Below are 20219 nucleotides of genomic sequence, written 5' to 3'. Positions count from 1 at the left end.
TGTGTGTGTGTGTGTGTGTGTGTGTGTGTGTGTGTGTGTGTGTGTGTTGTCTCCTACTTTCATATCTTCCCATTTAAGTATTTCCTGATTTGGGATCTGCACTTTTTCCACTTTAGTCATAGCATTTTTTCAGGTGAACGTACATGGGTCCAACACAGGGCTTACACAGTAGTCATAGAGGGTTCTGTCATTTCAACAATCATTCGTCCATTGAAGAGACTCAGGTTTCTAGAGTTGTATGGTGAGGAATGATGCTGTGGTGACCACCCATAGCTTACAGCATTTCACATCTGTATAATTATTTCAGTAAGGTGGAATCATATAGAAAAATGTCTGAATCACAGAGAGCTATATTAAGATAGAACCACACACTGCTGAAAACATTTGGCCTGCTTTGCAGCTTTGCATTCTAACCAACAGGTATGAAAGGAAGTGCTTCTTTGGATTTTCTTCACCACTAAAAAGTTGTGTGTGTGTGTATGTGTGTGTGTGTGTGTGTGTGTGTGTGTGTGAGAGAGAGAGAGAGAGAGAGAGAGAGAGAGAGAGAGAGAGAGAGAGAGAGAGAGAAGAGGGGGATGCATGCCCTGTAAACACAAAGCCCAGAGTGCCGTGCTCCATCACTATCCACAGAAGACTTGTTTAGATTTTAGACCCTGTGAGCCCCAGTTCTTCTACACCACTTTCCTTCACACATAACCACATTCACTGTTCTTGCACTCTGGCTTGCAAAATGAACAGTGTCAAATAGATGGCAGCTGTGGATTTGACCCAAAGAGGTCATCTTCACAGTAGCAAGTTTTTCCCCTCAGAATGCAGCGCCAGAGGAAGTATTACAGGTGTTGGCACTAATTATTCTTGCGTCCTCTCCCAATTAGAGCTGAATGTATTTGTGAGCTTGGCTCTGCTTGTATACCCATCAAGGGGCTCCTCACAAGGGATTTAAAGTACCAACAGCTACTCTCCATAAAAAAAAGAATGCCTGCCTTGTCATGCTAATGCACAATAGTTTTCTGCTGTTAAATGATTTTAAAAGTGTGTTAATGAGCCAAGTGCCGGCACACAGCTTTAACTCCAGCACTTGGGAGGCAAAGGCATGTGGATTTTTTTTATCAGTTCAATGCTAGCCTGGACTATATAGGAAGTGCCAGGCCAGCCAAGTCTGCATAGTGAAACCCTGTGTCAACAACAAAAATTAAAACAAAACAAAACAAAACAAAATACAAATGAAAGTTTATGGTTTGCTTTTGAAACATCCACAGTCTCCAGTCCTTTCTCAGATTCTAAGGAAGAGTGCAAATTAGCAAAGAGCAGACATAAAGAAATAAAAGCTGCTAATAAAGGGACCTGCAGAAGTGGCTGCTTTCCACAGGGGCTCTTCCATTCGATGGTCCATGTGTACCCAGCACAGGATCCCTCTCTTGTTACTGAGACTTGTCCTATTTCTTCCAGGCTCTGCAGGGCAAACTGCAAGTCTGAGGCTGATACAGCAGCAGGGATGCCTGTATCACAGAGAGCAAAGACTCACAAACTGAGCACTCCTCAAAGTCCTGGTATGTCAAGTACCACTTGTCAATCACACACCTCCTCCACTACAGTCAAAGAGAAAGTTACACCTCTTATTCCAGAAGCGTATTAAGGAGAAACAAAATTATATGCACTGTGCAGCTCAGTGTTGTCTTGGTTTAAAAGCTTTTATTTTGATGCCAGTCTGCTTTATGGATAATCTGTAAGTCATGAAAGTTAGAGAACTGTTGGAAATTAAAAGTTATATGTAATAAGGCAGTGAAGAAATCACTCACATGCCATGCAATCTGAGCAATATTATTTCATGTTATTGACAATTTTAACTGTATAAGTCATGTAGAATGTGCTACAAAAAGTAAATGTACCTGACATATATTTTGTTTAAATTAGCACTTACTGTCAATTTGATAATTGGTACTAGTAGTACTAGTAGTAATATTTTACAAAGTCAAATTAAATAGGTACTAAAATTAAATGCTATGAAGCCATACATAAATATTATTTACTTTTAACATATGTTGCTTATTAAGCTAGAGTTTTCAGTAGACACATAGTAATAGATACCATTTTGGATAGTCTAGATAATTTAATTAAGATTGTATTTAACAATGCAATTCCAATTCCATTTTATATTATTTTAATATTATAACATTTCTGGATATCACAGCAATGATTTTTTTCAATGTAAGCATCATTTAAGGCTGTAACTTTATGTAAGGTCATAACTTCAACCACCTACAGAAAAATGACTAAGAGTTTATATTTTAATTAATTATATTTTTAAATTAAAATGTCTATAATTTTTAACACCAGCTTTAGATAAGTTCTTTCCTAAACTACCAAAAGAACATTTCTTAGATAAAATGTTATTAATTACTAACTTTAATATGGTACATATTACTATGTATCATTTATCTAGATATTTGGATATAATATAACCATACATAGCAATTATCAAGAATACTTAGCATTTAATAAACAAAGCATATGTGTGTATTTGAGCAACTTTGGTAAATCTCTGGTAATTCTGAACATTTCAAATATACCTTTCAGGGTATGTCCATAAGCTTGGATGTCAAAGCTTCCACTTATAGGAGGAGAAGCTTCATGGATTTTTTGAATACGAATCTTTGAGTCCCCTGGCCAGTTATTTCCTCTGTAAACCAACTCATCCTTTGTCTCATTTGTGATTATCTAATTTCCAAAATAAATATTGATAGAATGATTAAACCCAACAATGGTCAACACAATTTCCATTTCATCATGTAGGATCTTGTGATGTGACATAAATGAGCCTCGTGTATTCAGGATTCCTCAGGACATTAAAGAGACTTCCATAAATCAACACAGGCCATGCCTATACAGCTGTAATAATGAGGCTAAAGTCAACTCAGTCATCTGTGCAGCCATCAGCTGGGATCGCAGTAATACCTCATTAATTCAGAGCATATCCTCCATCACTCAAGGAGCAAATATTTATCAAGCAAGCACTCTGTTCAATGTACAAAGCACACCATTGCATGGAGGCAAAGAAGGGTGAGATATAATCATCACCATAAAACAGCTAAAACACCTTTTGTAGAAACAACCATGGATACATAACCAACAACATAAAGAGTTATCTGGTCAGCAAAGTGACTGTTACAACCTCACTAAATAATTTTAAAGTATCAAACACCAGTCGACTGACAGAAGCCATAGGTGCTATCTATATTCATAGGTTGTAATCATAATAAGGAATATTTATAGTCTCCAGTTTCTGTCCTTTTGAAGTTTTGAAGTTTTCTGTCTGTCTTGTAGAACTGAAATCCATACAGAGATAAATGACAGACAAAAGTGTATGTGTGTGTGTGTGTGTGTGTGTGTGTGTGTGTGTGTGTGTGTGTGTGTACCAACTTTCTCTATGCTAAAGATTTGAAATAAAGCAAACTTCCATCAAAGGAAAGGACAAACTGTGCTATGTTTGTGCTATAATGTGGGAGTCCTTTTTCTCCCTCAGTCTATTGGCCATCAAGTCCAGAGGGGAAAGGGGTAGATAGGGCAACAGAAAGCTTCTGCAACCCGTGAACAATGGAATGGAGACAGCCCTCCCAGAGGCATTTTAGTGAATCAGCTTGATTTTATCCCAGAGTATAAAGATTAGATAGTATTGGGAAGCCTGGGTACAAACCCTAATTTTCTTCCTTTCTTTCTTCCTTCCTTTCTTTTTTTAAATAATTTTTTAAATTTAAATTTGAAACAAGCTTGTTTTGCATGTCAATCCCAATTCCCTCGCCCTCACATCCTCCCCTGTCCCCCTCCTAATCCCCTTTCTGCTCCCCAAGGAGGGTGAGGTCTTCCATGGGGAGTCTTCAAAGTCTGTCATATCATTTAGAGCAGGGCCTAAGCACTCCCCCATGTGTCTAGGCTGAGAGAGAATCCCTCTATGTAGAATGGGCTCCCAAAGTTCATTTGTGCACTAGGGATAAATACTGATCCACTACTAGAAGCCCCATAGACTCCCCAATCCTCCTAACACCCACAACCAGGGGGTCAGGATCCATACTATGCTGATTTCCCAGCTATCAGACTGGAGTCCATGAGCTCCCCCTTGTTCCGGTCAGCTGATTCTGTGGGTTTCTCCAACCTGGTCTTGACTCCTTTGATCATCACTCCTTTCTCTCTGCAAACAAACCTTAATTTTCATTAAGTGGCATGCTCCTATCACAAGGTTTAGTATGTGGCAGCAGGGATAGCAGAGCCCCCTGCACAAGTCTTCTTAGCAGGGTTTTGTGCCACTGGTCAAGCTAAAGATGAATATGGCATCTGGCTTAGAGTCAGCTTTTAGGTAACATCAGTCCTCCAGGCCCAGGGACAGTCTCTAGATAAGGGCAGGTAGAGATCAGGAAGCCTTGCTGGTATGGGAGGGAGTCCCACATTGCTCAGCTTAAAGGAAAAAAAAAAACTGCTAGGCTTATGGCAGACTTCAACCTCCACCAGCCAGCAATGTATCCTGACATTGTAATATACAGCAACTCCAAAGAGTGAACTATCATTAAAGGTTAGCTGTGAATCTTGCAATATTGATTTTAAAAAAGTGTTTTAAATCATATAACCGTTTGTGACTGTATTGGAATGAAGTTTAAAAATAGGAAAAGTGAATTATTGATAATGGGAAGCAAAATAGCAGTTGTGGGGAATGCTCCCATGGAACAGTGGTTTTATTTTCCTTAATCTAAAATGATCTCAACAATCAAAGTTAACTTGTAAAAGGTCGTTGAGTTCATCAGTGTTCAAGAGGACAAACCAGCAACAATAAAATCCAAACACCTTTCTAAGTACAAATAATGAACACCAGGAAACCATAACTTAAAATAAAACACTATTTATGTATTCACTTATAAGTGTACACCAGCTGTTAAGTAAATGATAATCAAGTTACAATCCACAGATCCAGAAAGTTTACATAAAGAGGGGGTCTGGGGGTAGGGTGGGGTGTGGGGATGGGTGGATCTCCCTGGAAAGGGAAAACAGACTTTTGTGGGTGGACTGGGGGCAGATGGGAATAGGGGTGGGAGGTGTCAGGAGATGAGGAGAGGTAGAGGGAAGAGCACAGGGAGAGATGCTGGAATTGGGGGACATTTGGAGGGTGGTGTGGAAATCTAGTGCTGTGAAAACTTCCTGTAATCTATGAGAGTGAGCCTAGTGAGGACTTCCAGTAATGGAGGACACAGAATCTGAACTGGCCATCCTTTGTAGCCAAAAAAAAAAAAAAAAAAAGTACTACAAAAGTCTATTAAAAAGATATCTAAAGATATTTAAAATGCCAATTTTGTAAAAAAAAAAAAAAAACATAAGAAAATTAATAAATGTAGAGAGATAATTCATAGATTGGGGGCTCAACATAATACTGATATTGTCAGTACAAATAATATATAGATTTAATACAACTTTTCAAAATATCAACAAGACTTTCGGTAGGAACAAAAAAATGGAACAGAATTTGTATGATGACAGAACCCAAAGTAAAATGCTTTAGCATAAGAATAAGGCAAAAGAAACCACTCTATTCAACATCCATGTTTACTATGTAGCCACAGTAATTAAAAATGTGCGGTATCAGTGAAAGGAAATACATGAAGAGAATGGAACAGAACCCACAAAATGTGGTTAAGTAACGCTTTCCCAAGTGCATGGAAATAATCCATTAGAAATATGAAAGTGTCTTCAATAACTGATGCTAGAGTAACAAATCATTAGCAAATGTGCACTGTCTTTATCCTAAGACCAAATCCTATTAAAGCTCAACTCAGAGTGGGTCATAGCATAAATATGAAATATAAAGCCTTTAGACGCAAAATCTAAGTTAATGTCCTCAGACATGAAATCAGGAGACTTGTTCATTAAAGGAAAAAATATTCATTAGTTGTAACCAACCAAAATTAAGCTCTTTCTGGGAGATCTTGCAATGAAGATGAATGGGCAAGTTGCAGTCTAGGATAAAATGTTAGTTAACAAATATATGAAGATGTTCAATAGTGAAAAAGGAACAGTAAATAATCCAATTTAAATGTGCAAAAAGTATAAACAGGCATGAGTGCTGAAGAAGCTCGTAAAATTATGTCCAACATCACTAGTCATTAAAATGCAAATCAAATCCTAATGAGATTAATGACATCTATACTAATGGTGAACATGAAAACTAAAAAGATAGTAAGAACACCAAAATGCTGGGAATTTTGTGTGGAATCTTGATCATCCAGGTGTTGTTCTTTTGCTGCAGCTAATGCCTATTAAACACGAACACGAGACTCAACGCCCACGTGGAATTTATTGAGAAAGGGGAGAGAAAGGGGGGTAGCTGGTGGCCAACCAAAAGCAGGAGAGGTGGGGGTGTGTGGGGCGCTTGCTTTAAAAGGGGGAGGGCTTGCGCATGTGTAACTGAGTCCTCTGGCCTCTAGGTGAGCTGCCAGGTAAGGCTGACATAGCAATGACATGGCCATGAGCATCCCGCCCATTGTTGGGCGGGGTCAGTAGGCTGCTAGTTCCTAACACCAGGTATTTCCGGAAGCAATGTACAGGAGTGTGACCATTTTTGGAAAGATTATAAACTGTTTTATAGAATGCTAAATGTAATTACCAAATTATCCCATAATTGTAGCTGTTATGCATGCAACATCCTAAAGCCATCACTAAAGTTGGATGGCTCTCATATGAATTATACACAGTGAGAAGAAAGCAATCTTAGGAGGCTGTATATAATTTTATTATTTAATGTCTTGATCCATTTATATAATGAAATGACAAAATTATAAACAGATTATTGGCTGTCAGAAATGTAAGGCAGGAAACTTGTAGGGAAAATTGCTGTGGCTATAAAAGGATAATATGGTAGACACTTATAATAGCACAGTTCTGGTGATAGTCTGATGAACCTATAGATGTGTATAGAAACACACATACACATATATGTATAAAACTGACAAAATCTGCAGCAGATCACTTGGTCCTCATTATCCTATTATGTTATGCTATTTGAACAAGAAATTATTATTGAAGGAAAGTGGCTGAGGGATATGAGATTATCTCTCTAAATTATTTTTTTCAATTGGATGTGATCTTGCAATTATCTCAAAGTTATAGTTTCTCAACTATATGTGTTGCTTTGTTTATCTTGCATGTGAATATAATTTTTTAAACACAAAACAAGTCCCATATTCTCTGATTTAACCTTAAATAAATAACTAAAACTGCATTGCAATTAGCAATTATTGGTGCAAATGAGGAATGTTGGGAAATGAGACATTATTGTAGCTTATGTTTGAAGAACACAAAGCCCCAACTCAGCATATTTTATACTATGGCTAAGTAAAGCATTTACAGAAATTATTTACCAAATGAGCATCTTGAAGACAACAAGACTAAACACTGGCCCAGAAAGAGGTAAAGGCAACGTTTTAGAGAATAGTTAGAATAGTTACAGTTCTTCATTATCTTCAATTACCAAGTTGCTTATGGTGAGAGGTTTTCTACAGGTTTCTAATTATAAGGATTAATTAAACTTTAATCTTGAGCTTTCATATATTTGTTTTTAATTTGTTGTAGAAGCAAAACTAATAAATTGTGGATTTTCATAAGAAATTACATTTTCAAGTGTTTGTTACATTTTTGTCATTGAGTTCTGGGGGGAGTTTTTATTTTTAGCAGCCTTAATGACCAAATTTGAATTCATAGGAAACCATACCCTCACTTCTTTATAAAGATTTTGATGCAAGCCAATGAAATGCTGCTGTTCATAGCAGAAATAATTTTAAAATATTGCAATATTCAATTTCATCTTCAATGATTGATATTTAAGAATCTCTATTGGGGTCTCAGAGGTGAAGAACATTGGCTGTCCTTCAAGGGGCATAGGTCTAATCTTCAGTACCCACATGGCCATTCACAACCATCTATAATTGCAGTTCCAGTGATCCAATGCCCTTTTGGGCCTCTATAGGCATTGCACACATATGGGGACAGACATCTATGGAGGCAAAATTCCCATACACACAAATTAAACTAAAGTATGCTTTAAAATTAATCTCTACTGCAAGAGTCCATAAGGTTTTATATCTACAAGGAAAATTCTACTTAACTCTGTCATACTTTGGTTTTTCCTCTTTTATTACATTTTAATTTGACTCTCTATTTCTCTCTCTCTGTCTCTCTCTGTGTGTGTGTGTGTGTGTGTGTGTGTGTGATGTGTCATGACGTGCTATAGAGGTCATAGAACAACTTGTGGGGCTTGGTTCTCTCTTTCCATCTCTTGGGCTCCAGGGATTGAACTCAGGCCATCAAGACTGGCAGCAGGCACCCTTACCAGCCATGTCATATCATAGGATGCCAGTCTTGATGTTAATGGGTATTTAATCCTGGATTTTCCTCACAGATACATTTTTTAAAAAAGAATTCTCAAAGCTTTTTCATCTTCATGTTCAGTAAGTCTATAATCCCTGATCATTGCTTTGGCATAAATGTTATTCAATTGTATACTGGCTATTTTTTTAATTAAGAAAAGCCAATATATCAAATCTAATGATCATAAAGTGGAAAGTGGTAACTAGAAATTTCTAGGCTTACCTGCCCAAAGCTCACAGCCATCATGGGTATTTTGTGACTGCAGTTATATGAAGTCATGGAAACAGAATACTGAATTGCCATAGTTGATCCATTTACTTTTGTCTTGTTCACCTGAAAATGCTTTAAAAATATTTCTCTGTTTGCTAATGCTGGAGGTCTTCTCTTTGGCATTTCTGAAAAAGTGAGTGGAAGATGAGATTACAGTGTTAAGGTTTTGCTATGTTATTGACAGAATTTATATGTGTGTAAATCTATGACTAGGACTTGGTAAATTATGCTAAGGCATGTAAATAAACATTTTCACTTGTAGCTTTAATATCATACAAGCATATGAAAACTTTCATTTCAACCTTATTGGAAAGTTGTCACTTTCAAATAGTTGAATTTGAAGAAGAATTTTCCTTTTTCATAATTCATTTCTCCAAGATAAGCAAAGCAAAAATGTTTGCTATAAATGAACAAAGTCCAGAATCATAAAATTAATCATTTCTATGAATAGAATAAATCAGCATTATGAATTCATTCATAATCAAAATAACCACATTGCTCTATCCATTACAAATAAGGTTAATTCATGATACTATTGAGGTAAAAGAATAGATTACTAGTATTTAGAGATTAGTATCTTGTTTCTACAACTTAGTGTAAGAATGTTTTCCATGGTAATATTTTACAAGCTACATTTAGAAGGATGATCTATATATAAAATGAATCAACATACCACCCAACGCTGAGATTGTAGGTGTCTGTCCAATGTACACTGCATCCACATAGATGGACTGGAATTCTGATGATTTTTGTAAGCTAATCCTTTGTAGAGAAAAACTTGTACCAGCATATTTGGTTTGTAAGAAATCTAGAAGATCTATGCAAGTGTAGGTCCACCTGAAATATGTTGAATAATTTTGTGTTCACATTAGTAATAAATAAATACATATATAACATAAATAGTATTACAAGTTAAAGAACAGTCTAAAGAGATGGCTTTATTTGGAAAGTACAAGCAAAAGGACCTAAGTTCAGATCCCCAACATTTATGTAAAAGCCTGGTGATACAGGCTTTATTCACAGTACTGGGGTAGAGACAGGAAGAGCTCTGGGTCTCATTGCCTATCAATCTAGCCCAACTGGTGAGTTCCAGGTTTACAGAATGACTCCAACTCAAAAATAAGGTGGAAAGTGACAAAGGAAAATGTCCAGTTTTAACCTCTGATGTTTTCACTCATGTACACCCTTGCACACCTGCCCACAGGTACCCATACATCAATAAAAACTACCCTAAAATGTTATAGAACAGAAGATTTCACTGTCAGTGAAATACTAACACTCTGCACATGTAGAGGTTTTATTTGAATCCTTGGTATTACCTACAGGGATGTGGATGTAAAATAACTTTCTATCGTGATATTCAGGAAGTCAAGAAACAAAGTTGGTATAAGGCTTATTACTGAAGAAAAGATAGAAAAAAAAAAAAACAAAACCCAGTGATTTTGTTAAATATGTGGGAAATAGAATAGTTAAGTTCTGATTCTAATTTTGCTGAAAATGCTTTGAGCTTTATCCTTATCATACAATGTTACCTATAGGCTTATTGTACATAGCCTTTATTAAGTTGAGACATGTTTCTTCTGTTACTTATCTCTTTGGGTTTTTTTTTCTTAATCAGGAAGGGATTTTGATTTTGTCTAACGTCTTTTCCACATCAACTGAAATAGTCTTGTCATTTCTCTTCTTTAGTCTATTCATGTGGTGTGTTGTTTACTGATTTGCCTATGTTATGTTATTATTGCACCTCTGGATTGAAGCCAACTCGATCATGGTTTTTTTAAAAAAGGAATGAGTCTACCTTTATGGTCTACATAGTAAAGTATAACTGTATAATGAGCCTTACTTATTTCCAGAAAAGAAGTTATATTCTAACTGCATGTCAGCATTTCTGATGATCTTGCCACTGTCTTGGTACTTGAACTTCACACCAATGTAGTTGGCCAAGGATCCTTTGTATGCTAGACAAAACTACATGAAAAATAAGAAAGCGGCTAATAACAATACAATCATTTTGTATTACAGAAATTCAAATAACTGCAATGCAAGCCAATATACATTTATTTGACATTTTCATATAAAGTGTATCAGAATATTAAAAATAAAAACTTCCTTTTACAGAAGACAAAACCTAATGATATCATGTTTGTGGATTTGAGTGTAAATTCTTTTAAAAATTAGAAAATATTTCACTCTCCATGAAAGTGAGTTATCTATAAATTCCAATTAAAATTTATGCAAATAAATTTCCTCTAGGATTAGAAGATAAAGCACAAAACATGATGATTTATTTCCCTCTTCCTATTGCTCCTTCCCTCCCCACCCATCTTCCTTCTTTTTCTTCTGAGACTCACCAGGAGAAAGATCACAGAAGCCAGAATGGGAATCATTATTCCTGCCTAACATGACATGACTCAAAATGGCAAGTGCTTTTCCTCGTCTTAAAATTTCATGAAATTTTATTAGCAGGGTATTTCCCAGATTCAATTAGCATATAGTTTTCACAGGCTCACCTGATTATAAGGAAATAATAAAATGTCTCCATATGGTAATTTGTTTGGCTTAACATCTGCTGAATCAAAAAGGACAGATGGGTTTTTCAGGGAATAACGACCACAGTAAGCATCCGTCTCAGCCGTCGTCTGCCCTCTATTAATATGATCCTACAGTAATAACAATATTTCAAAGGAAAACATGATTTATTATCTTGCTTTTTTGCCAGCATCTCCAACTAAGTTACTCAAGATCCTACTGTAACCCCATTATCTCTTTGGTATTTAACGTGAAATGATCTCTCCTATTTATGAAATTTTTCATACATTCCCTTGGATCCCTAATCATACAATCCATTGTGCCTCTGTGTGGCTGCACCCCAAGTCTTATCATATTTTCTTTTACTACAATCTCATTAAAGATGCCTGTTCATTTTGTCATGGATATTTGTTTAATACCAGGTACCAGGGTTTTATTTATTTTTACTTGATTTTTCATGATTCAAGTGATAAACAACACTAACCTTATATGAAGCAGGATAGCACTTGGGACCAAAGACCTAGTTATGTTAATGGTGATGATAGGGTTCTGAGGCATGTAAAAGAAACCTTACTGGAAGTGACAATGAGTTCAAACCAGAGGAAGAATCAACAGACTCCAGAGAGTAAAAGTCTGTGAGAAACATCAAAGGAAGGAGGATCCTAGTGTTGCTAACAGTTGAAGCCAAGCAGAGCACAGAAATGAATGCTGTGATGGTGATGAGAGGTTCAGTAATGAAGTATGGAGGATAATCTAATCCTCACTGTCAATAGGAGTACATGCAGATACACATATACTCATTAAGTTGAGAAGGCTGTTATTAAGCTAAAAACTTTCCATTTTGTCTATAATAAATGTACTAATACAAAGTATCATATAGTTTATATTTTAATGATTCATAGTTGTTTCTAGAGTATTAATGTCAATACCTAGACTCTGTTTAATTTTTCTGTATACACATGTGGATGATTGGTGTACATGCATGTTTTCGTGTGAGGCAATGGCATACATTTAACAATTAATCCATGCCTTCCACCTTGTCTGTGTCTCTTGTTTGCTGTTGCATATGCAGGCTTGCTGGCTCTGAGTTTCTGGGAATTCTCGTGTCTCTACCTCTAGTCTCACTATATGAGTGCTGGAATTATGAAGGATGTCCTTCTGGATGCTGTGAATACATGTATCTCTTATTGGTTGATGAAGAAAATTGTTTGGCCTACATCTCGAGCTTCTTATTGGCTAGCTCTCTCTTACTTATTAACCCATTTCTATTAATCTATGTAGCTCCATATAGTCTTGGCTTACTGGAGAATGCCCAGGCAGCCTACCTTCCCAGTAGCTACATGGCATCTGTTCTGGCAATTCACTATCTGCCTTCCTCTCCCCTGCTTTCTCCTAGTCTGTTAGTCCCAACTATACTTCCTGTCTGGCTACATCCTGCCTGTCCGTTGGCTGAAACGCTTTATTCATCAACCAATAAGAGAAACACATATTCCCAGCATACAGAAGGACATCCACATGCCTGTATTTCATAGGTTTGGAGTGTTACTTGGAAAATGTACATCTAGCATCCTTAAGTATTCAGAATAAAAATTAGAATGTATATTTTTAATATTTTCTTCTACATACTAAACAAACTTTATATATCTCATAAAGAAAGAATTAGGTATTGTGATAGTTGACTAAGTGATTTTCAAAAAGCAAGAAAAGGAATTTACTACATAATTTATTCCTTATCATACAAATTGTATGCGCTGAAGCCAGTAAGAGAACACCTTCTTCACTCATTTGAAGAAAGCAAATAATCACAATCTTGCAGTTCTTTATCCATTTTGTTCACTAAGTATCAAGTAAATTCATGCATGATGGAAGTACTGTTTTCACAAATGGCTTATTTTAAAGTTAGGGAAGATACTAGACTGAGCCTTGCCAACTGAAATAAAATTCTCTTTGCACTCTCACGTAAAACTAACAACTAATGTTAATTCACAAAGAGAAATCACAAAATCACACTTTTGGGAAGTTTCATTGAGTCCTTTCCGAGGTTCACTAAATACTACGTACCAGTTCAAAATCAGTTTCGTAGTCTCTGAAGTATTTTACTAGAAACCCTTCTTCCAGATTTGATATTTCTGGGGCACATTTGGCACTCACCATCTCTTCCACAGCTACCTGAAACTAAATGAACAGTATGTGCTTTAATAACTTCTTTCTGATCAACTTAGGATGTAATTTGACTAATCAGTTCTCTATTGGAACATGAGATAATTCTCATGCTAGCCATAGTTAGGATACTTTCATCTATAATTTCCTAAGAACTTTTAAGTTAATATGTTATTGGTTTAGTGTCCTTTGGTCTTCTAAAGAAATTTCCTTATAATAATTATGTCCAATTGGCTGTTATTATCTTAGTTTTTATATAACGCAGACATTTTAGTAAGTAGTGTTTTAAAGAGAGCAGTAAAAACTTGAAATAAACATATTCCAAACAAATGATTTCTCCAATACATTCAAAGGAACTAGGAAAAAATATGCTCAAATGGATTCTATTTCCAAAAGAACAGATCAAACAATAACTGTAATCCTAAATTACCAATTATCTAAAATACTAAATATTTTGTATTAAATAGGAATTATTATACACTCTTGAGTCTTATACTTTTACTTCTTTTACTTATTTGTCTAGCAAGGCACAGAAAATTTTTGTTCCTTAGGAATTAAAGACTTGATAGAGGTGATGAATAATATTTAATCCCCAAGCATATACTAATTAAAACTCACTGCACAGTTTCCAAGACTGGGTAACCGACAAGCATGCCTTCTTTAAACAAAAAAAAAAAAAAAAAAAAAAAAAAAGTCCCCACTCCACTCCTATCCAGCTAATAGATCATGTTGACCTGGGTCAAAACATTCTTTTTTCTTCTCTCAGTCTGCAATATTTCTTCATTTCTTGGCTTATGACAAATTGGCCAAGACAGCAGCAGAATGTATTACATATTCTTAAGTATTTACATTGATATTTAGATGGGGTTCTTTTTTAACAAAATACTGAAATTTTATGGTAAAGTCTTCACTGTATCCATTTCTTACAGTCTCTTTGATTTGCACATAATGAACATTTAGATTTTAGTTGAGGGATAATACTGGGATGGGTAATGGGCATACATTGCCCCCACAAACACAGAGAATGGCTGTGATGGTTTGAAGATACATTCTACAGAGAAATGGGTAGTCGCACTAGGATGACTCTGTGCCCATTTGAGGCAGAAGCATTTATGATATGTACTTCATTAAGTTAACCAAATGTTCAGTGATTTCCATGAAGCAATGTCCTTTCTCGTGAGTGTATACATGGCCAGTGTGCACTGTGAAAGGATCCAGAAGAAATGCATGGTAGAACGAGCATACTTCGGCTTCCGATGACGCTGGGGCAAGCGGCTTAGAAGCGATCCCATCCCAGTTTAGTGTGAATGTCTCCAAACTGGGTTTTCCTCTGGTTTGTTCTGTGACATCCAGAGTGACATTATTCCCTTCGAATACTTCATAGCCAAGCAGATCAAAGTCTCCTGCATGTGGTACCAAATGAAAGTTTAAAAAGATGTTTGACATGACACCAATACATCTAAAAGAGATATTGGACTGCAACCAACTTGATTGTATTTGGAGTTCCATTAACATAAAAAAAGAGGAATGAGAAACAAACCAACTATTGTAGTATAATAGATTCATTCACAGAGAAATAGCAAAATAATATTTGATCCATTTAAATTCTATCTATGGATTAAGAAGAAATATAAGAAAAAACAGGTTCCAATCAAATCAGGCAGTAAAGGGGCAAGGCATTCACAAACATTAATTTATTCCTTTTTAATTTAAACTTTTTTCATGTTACATACTAACCCCTGCTCCCCCACCCTCCCCCTCTCCCACCCCAGACCTCTCCGCCTTTCCACCCTCTCCTTTCACTCCTCAGAGGGGATAAGGCCTTCTCTGGGGAGACAACAAAGTCTGGCATACCAAATTGATGCAGGACCAAGCCTCTCCCGTACCAAAGTTGAACAAGCTATCCCACAATAGGGAATGAGCTCCAAAAAGCCAGTTCATGCACCTGGGATAGGTTCTGGTCCTGCTGCCAGGACCACCCCCCACCCCCACCCCTTGAAACAAATCAAGCCACATAACTCTCACCCACATTCATAGGGCCTACTTCGGTACCATGTAGGGTCCCCGGCTATCAGTCCATAGTGGGTGAACTCCCTCTAGCTCCTTTTTTTTTTTTTTTTTTTTTTTTTTTTTTTTTTGATGCCAGTATTTTAGTGCAAAAACCTGTTTAGTTTTGTTGGCTACCAACAGAGCAAAAGTCGATTTTCAGCTTTCACTCAAGGCTTTGTGTGTAAGGTGCCCCTGTGCCTCAAGTAAGGCCTCGAATTCTAGTGCCTCTCTCTATTGGGTACCGTCTTGTCATATGCCCTGTTTCAATTTTGCCATGTATTTATTAGGGTCTCTGCTGAAGTTTCAAAGTTTCTCTATGATCTGTAACATAAATGAAACACTATCTTACCTCTACTTGATACAAAGGTTATTGTGTAGATACAGCTCTGGAGATCCCGCTTGCTGGTCACTTGAACTGAATCGGGTTTTATGGACCAAAGGTCATTTAAAGCTGATTGCAACACGAAGTCAGAAGCATCAGCAGGCAGCCAGACTTTGGATGAATTGAAAATGAAAAATAGAAGAATTTAAATCTTTCTAGACATTGTAGACCAAACTGGTGTCTTGTAGTTAAATTTATTCTTGGTAACATTAAATTTATCAGGTAGAAAACTGTTCCGCGGTTATTATTTTGGCTATTTAATTGGCTAGTAATGTCTTTGATAGCCAGGAACCATATTTTGTATTTTCTTTTAATATTCCATAATAATTATTGCATGCAAAAATTGAAATTTTTACTCACGACAACAAAAATAATTGCTTTGTATTTTAACTTTTTAAATTTATTAATATAGAAATGTGTTGTTAGGTGACAAATTAGTATTTTAGGTGTATTACTAACAATTTGAAAGATGTATTTATTCTTTATTGCAAAAAATTTGACTCCTAGTTTCTAAACTTATATCTGTGAGTCATATGTATGTAAATATGTATATGCCTTTAAGTGTAAATGTAATAAATTTTTATAAATAAATACAATGGTATATACTAGAAAGCTATTGGCCATTTTCTAATCTGAGTTGAAGCCTTTCTTCACAATATGATTCTTTTCCTTTGTCTAGCATACTACTGAAGCTATTGTTTCTAAATTATCCTTGTGCTAGAGAGAATAATTTGTAACTATGTTTATACATAAAGGCAAGTAATTCTCTTGTTAGTGTAGCTTACCAGTCTTTTCCTTGTTGTAGATGAATCTGTATTGGGAAAGTGAACATGAGTTAGTTCCCATACATGGGCTGCTTACTGCAACCCGCTGAACTTCATTAGTGCCATTAGTTGTCTCCCAGTTTTCCAATGTTATAATCTATTTTTCAAATAAATAAAATAATTAATATTTAGACAAAAATGTACCTTAAATAATTGTAATTTAGCTATTTGATGTCTCTCCAGTATTTTATTTTTAATGTTAACGGTATTTTACAACATGTTTAAATGAATCTTATAAATAAAGACCTGATGGTTATAATATAAATACGTCAAGAGGAAACTCAGCAACTATAAAATTACATTCCCCTAACACACAATATAAAAACTAAATGGAACCTGCCCTCATTCATTTACTCTTCGAAGGATGAGGTGTGAACTCAGGACCTCACAAATGTTATATAAATATTCCAGTGATGGTCCCCAGAACTAGACACTGATTTTCAGTAAATCAGATTTGTCATCACCGCAAACCTGTACTTCCGGGATGACTGTTGACTGAGATCTGATGACTTGTTCTTCATTTACTGCATCTCCTGTCTGCTGCTCGGTGAAGACATTTTTATATTGGTACAGTCCAACATCAACAAAAGCACTTAATGTATATTCTTGCAGCAAGATTTCAATGTAATATCTGGGGAGTAGAGTAAGGAAGATAAATATTTTCCCCAAAATATATGGCATGAAGGCTTTTTTAAAAAATGAACAAAACCAGTAACACAAATAAAAGTTATTAACTTATAATAGTGTATAAATGTACAATTAATACAAGGTTCTATAGCAGTGTGTTAAACCAAATTAACTAGGGTATATACAAGCATTTTCAAAATGTGGTTCTCATTCAGGTTAGTCAATAAATATTTACTGGAGAGGATAATAGCGCCTATCCTTGAAGAGCTAGAATAACTCTCTGAAACACAACCCTGAGGATAGCAGGAAGTTAAGTGAAGAAGTTGAGAGCTTCAGAGACAGTAGCAACTCTGCTTACATTTATTGTACTTCTATAGCTCAGTGGATGTATGAGCTAAGGTTGACAGTTCTTAACATGGTTTGGATCTTGTGTTCTCCCAAAGGTCATAAAGTCTTGGTGGAGAGCCTATGGCACTATGGAACTTTTAGCAGGTGGAGAGAAGTAGAAGGAAGTCTTTGAGGACATATTCTAGTGAAAGATACATTGAGTCTCTCTCCCTCTATCCCTGTCTCTATGTCTCCTCCCTGTCCCTGGAAAAAACGAGGAGAATAGGCTTCCTCCAGCTATTACACACTCCCTGCCATGATGTCTTGAGCCAGCAACAGGGCCTAGAGACCATGAACTAAACCATCTGAAACCATGAAACAATATCAATCTTTCTTCTGTCTAATGTGATTACCTCAGGTGCCTATGAGTGACAGAAAGCTGCTGCTGTTTTTTAATAATATACCTTAAAGGCAGCTCTTTTTGTCATTTAGACTGACCATGTCTCTCCAACAAGATTGGTGCAATATTTAGAATTATTGAATTTTTAGGAAGACCTACCCTTCATCTAACTTTATGTCTAGGCCAGCAGTTCACAACCTGTGGGCTGCAACCCCTTTGGGGGGTGGAACAACCCTTTTACAGGGGTCACATTTCAGATATCTGGCATATCAGATATTTACATTACAATTCATAACTGCAGCAAAATTACAGTTGTGAAGTAGCAGTGAAATAATTTTATGGTTGGGGTCTCCATGATATAAGGAACTGTATTAAAGGGTAACAGCATTAGGAAGGCTGAGAATCAATGACCATCTCCTATATGTGAGTAAAATTCTCATCCCCATCACAGTCTCAGGGAATGTCATTATCATGTCCATCTTTGATGAGGTCACAAATCAGCATTCCTCTAAATTGGTTCATATCATAGATGTAGATTCATGGAAGCCCCTGAATGAGAGGGCATTAGTGATGGTGAGATCACGGATTTTAGGTAGTATCCCTATTAAACTGGTATTGGAGGATTACAAGGGGCTCAGAAGGATCTTACGAATCCCTCTGATGAATCAAGCTGGTCAGGACCGATTGAGGATCATGACCCTGGAAGACACCTCAAGTTGTACAATGTTATTTGCAGCTTAAAAATATTAACTGTGCATTGGAAACCCAAACTAAGCATTGTGTTAACATTTATTCCATTCACCTCACAAATGTTCCATAAAATAGCTACTATTTTTATTCTCTTCAAAGGAATGAAAGAGACCTAAAAACATTAAGGATTTAAAGATTTGGGTTTTTTGTTTTGCTTTGTGTTTTAAAATGGGCAACCTTACCAATATATAGACGAGATCAATGAATAACAAATATATATTATATTACCAGTGGCACTCATAATATATATATGGCTTTATGGGGTTATTTTCTCTCTAGCAATATTCAAGCCATGAGATATTGAAACAGAGAAATTAGTGGAGTATCTGAAAAGTCAGCCGAAAAAAGTTAAAATCAGTGTTAAAATTCACAAAATTATGATTTCTGCAATAGGATTAATTAGAAATGTAAATTTATCTGTTTAATGTCACTATTCTTCAAAATATAGATCCAAATTTCACAAAATAAACAATTGTAAATATAAACAATTATAACTACCTTTGTGGTACAGGACACTGAACATAAGGTTTTTGCACAGTTAGCAAGTTTGTTACAGTGAACAATGCATTTGAGAATGATTAACTCTCTACATTAAGCCAATAGAGCATTGTGTGTACCAGTAAAAACAAACTAAATGTTTTAAAATATGTTTATATTTTATATATTTTTTATTTTTCAAAACTCTTTTTTTAAAAAAAATTGTACATACCAATCTTAGCTCCCTCTTTTTCCCTTCCTCCGACTCCCCCAACCATCCTCACATCCCATCCCCCAATCCACTCCTCAGACAGAGTTAGGATTTCCATGAGGAGTCAACAGAGTCTGTCACAACATTGGGGTAGGACCAAGGCCCCTCCCCTGTTCCTAGGCTGAGAAAGTATTCTTCCATAGGGTATGGGGAAGGTTACATTGTAAATGCCACACAAGAAATTCAATACAAGAAAAAAAAAAATACCCTTACGCTTTTCCTTTCTGAAGATAAATCTCATCTGATCTTTGTGTTGGACTTGAAAAATAATTGTTGGCATTGGCGGAGTGGTAGGCAATCTTCACCTTATTCCAGAAAGAGAAGGAAAAATTTAAAATAGAACTGCTCAACAATTAATTTACATTTATCACTACTTCAATTTTAGAAATGTTATCATCAGGAAAATGTAAAAATCCAACTTTTTTCTTTAAGACCTGTTATTCATAGCAACATGAACTTTAAAGAAAATCATCCAATCTTTGTTTGTTCTACCCTTTACTAATATCAATAACACTACCCACGCCATAGTCCTAGCCTTTCTGATAATAGAATTGCAGGAGAAAATAGGAGATACAAACTAGGGATGACTATTACTATTATTAAACAAAGGGGCTTTTGTTATGAGAAAACTTTTTAAGATTTGATATAATTTAGTTAAGTGTATGTACATGTGACAGTTACCCAAGCTAGATAAATGCATAGCAGGGTGAGAGAAGTTTGTGGCTCTCACTAAGAACAACTATATCACCC

General features: G+C 35.9%; 1 protein-coding gene across 1 annotated transcript in view; it reads right to left on the bottom strand.

Moving 5' to 3' along the window:
- Nucleotides 1–20219, bottom strand: part of Pkhd1l1 (PKHD1 like 1) — a 140231-nt gene that overhangs the window by 85966 nt on the left and 34046 nt on the right. Inside the window, exons 14-25 of the mRNA XM_051202508.1 lie at nucleotides 19683–19774; nucleotides 17089–17248; nucleotides 16579–16714; nucleotides 15761–15904; nucleotides 14608–14765; nucleotides 13264–13377; nucleotides 11184–11333; nucleotides 10517–10641; nucleotides 9347–9510; nucleotides 8626–8798; nucleotides 2571–2718; nucleotides 1345–1499 (exon numbers count right to left, since the gene is read on the bottom strand). Coding sequence (XP_051058465.1) covers nucleotides 1345–1499; nucleotides 2571–2718; nucleotides 8626–8798; nucleotides 9347–9510; nucleotides 10517–10641; nucleotides 11184–11333; nucleotides 13264–13377; nucleotides 14608–14765; nucleotides 15761–15904; nucleotides 16579–16714; nucleotides 17089–17248; nucleotides 19683–19774 — 1719 coding nt within the window. The remainder of the gene's footprint in view (nucleotides 1–1344; nucleotides 1500–2570; nucleotides 2719–8625; nucleotides 8799–9346; nucleotides 9511–10516; nucleotides 10642–11183; nucleotides 11334–13263; nucleotides 13378–14607; nucleotides 14766–15760; nucleotides 15905–16578; nucleotides 16715–17088; nucleotides 17249–19682; nucleotides 19775–20219) is intronic.

Source organism: Phodopus roborovskii, unplaced genomic scaffold (assembly GCF_943737965.1).
Source record: "Phodopus roborovskii unplaced genomic scaffold, PHOROB, whole genome shotgun sequence".
NCBI classification, from domain to species: Eukaryota; Metazoa; Chordata; class Mammalia; order Rodentia; family Cricetidae; genus Phodopus; species Phodopus roborovskii.
This window is presented reverse-complemented; position numbering and strand designations above follow the sequence as displayed.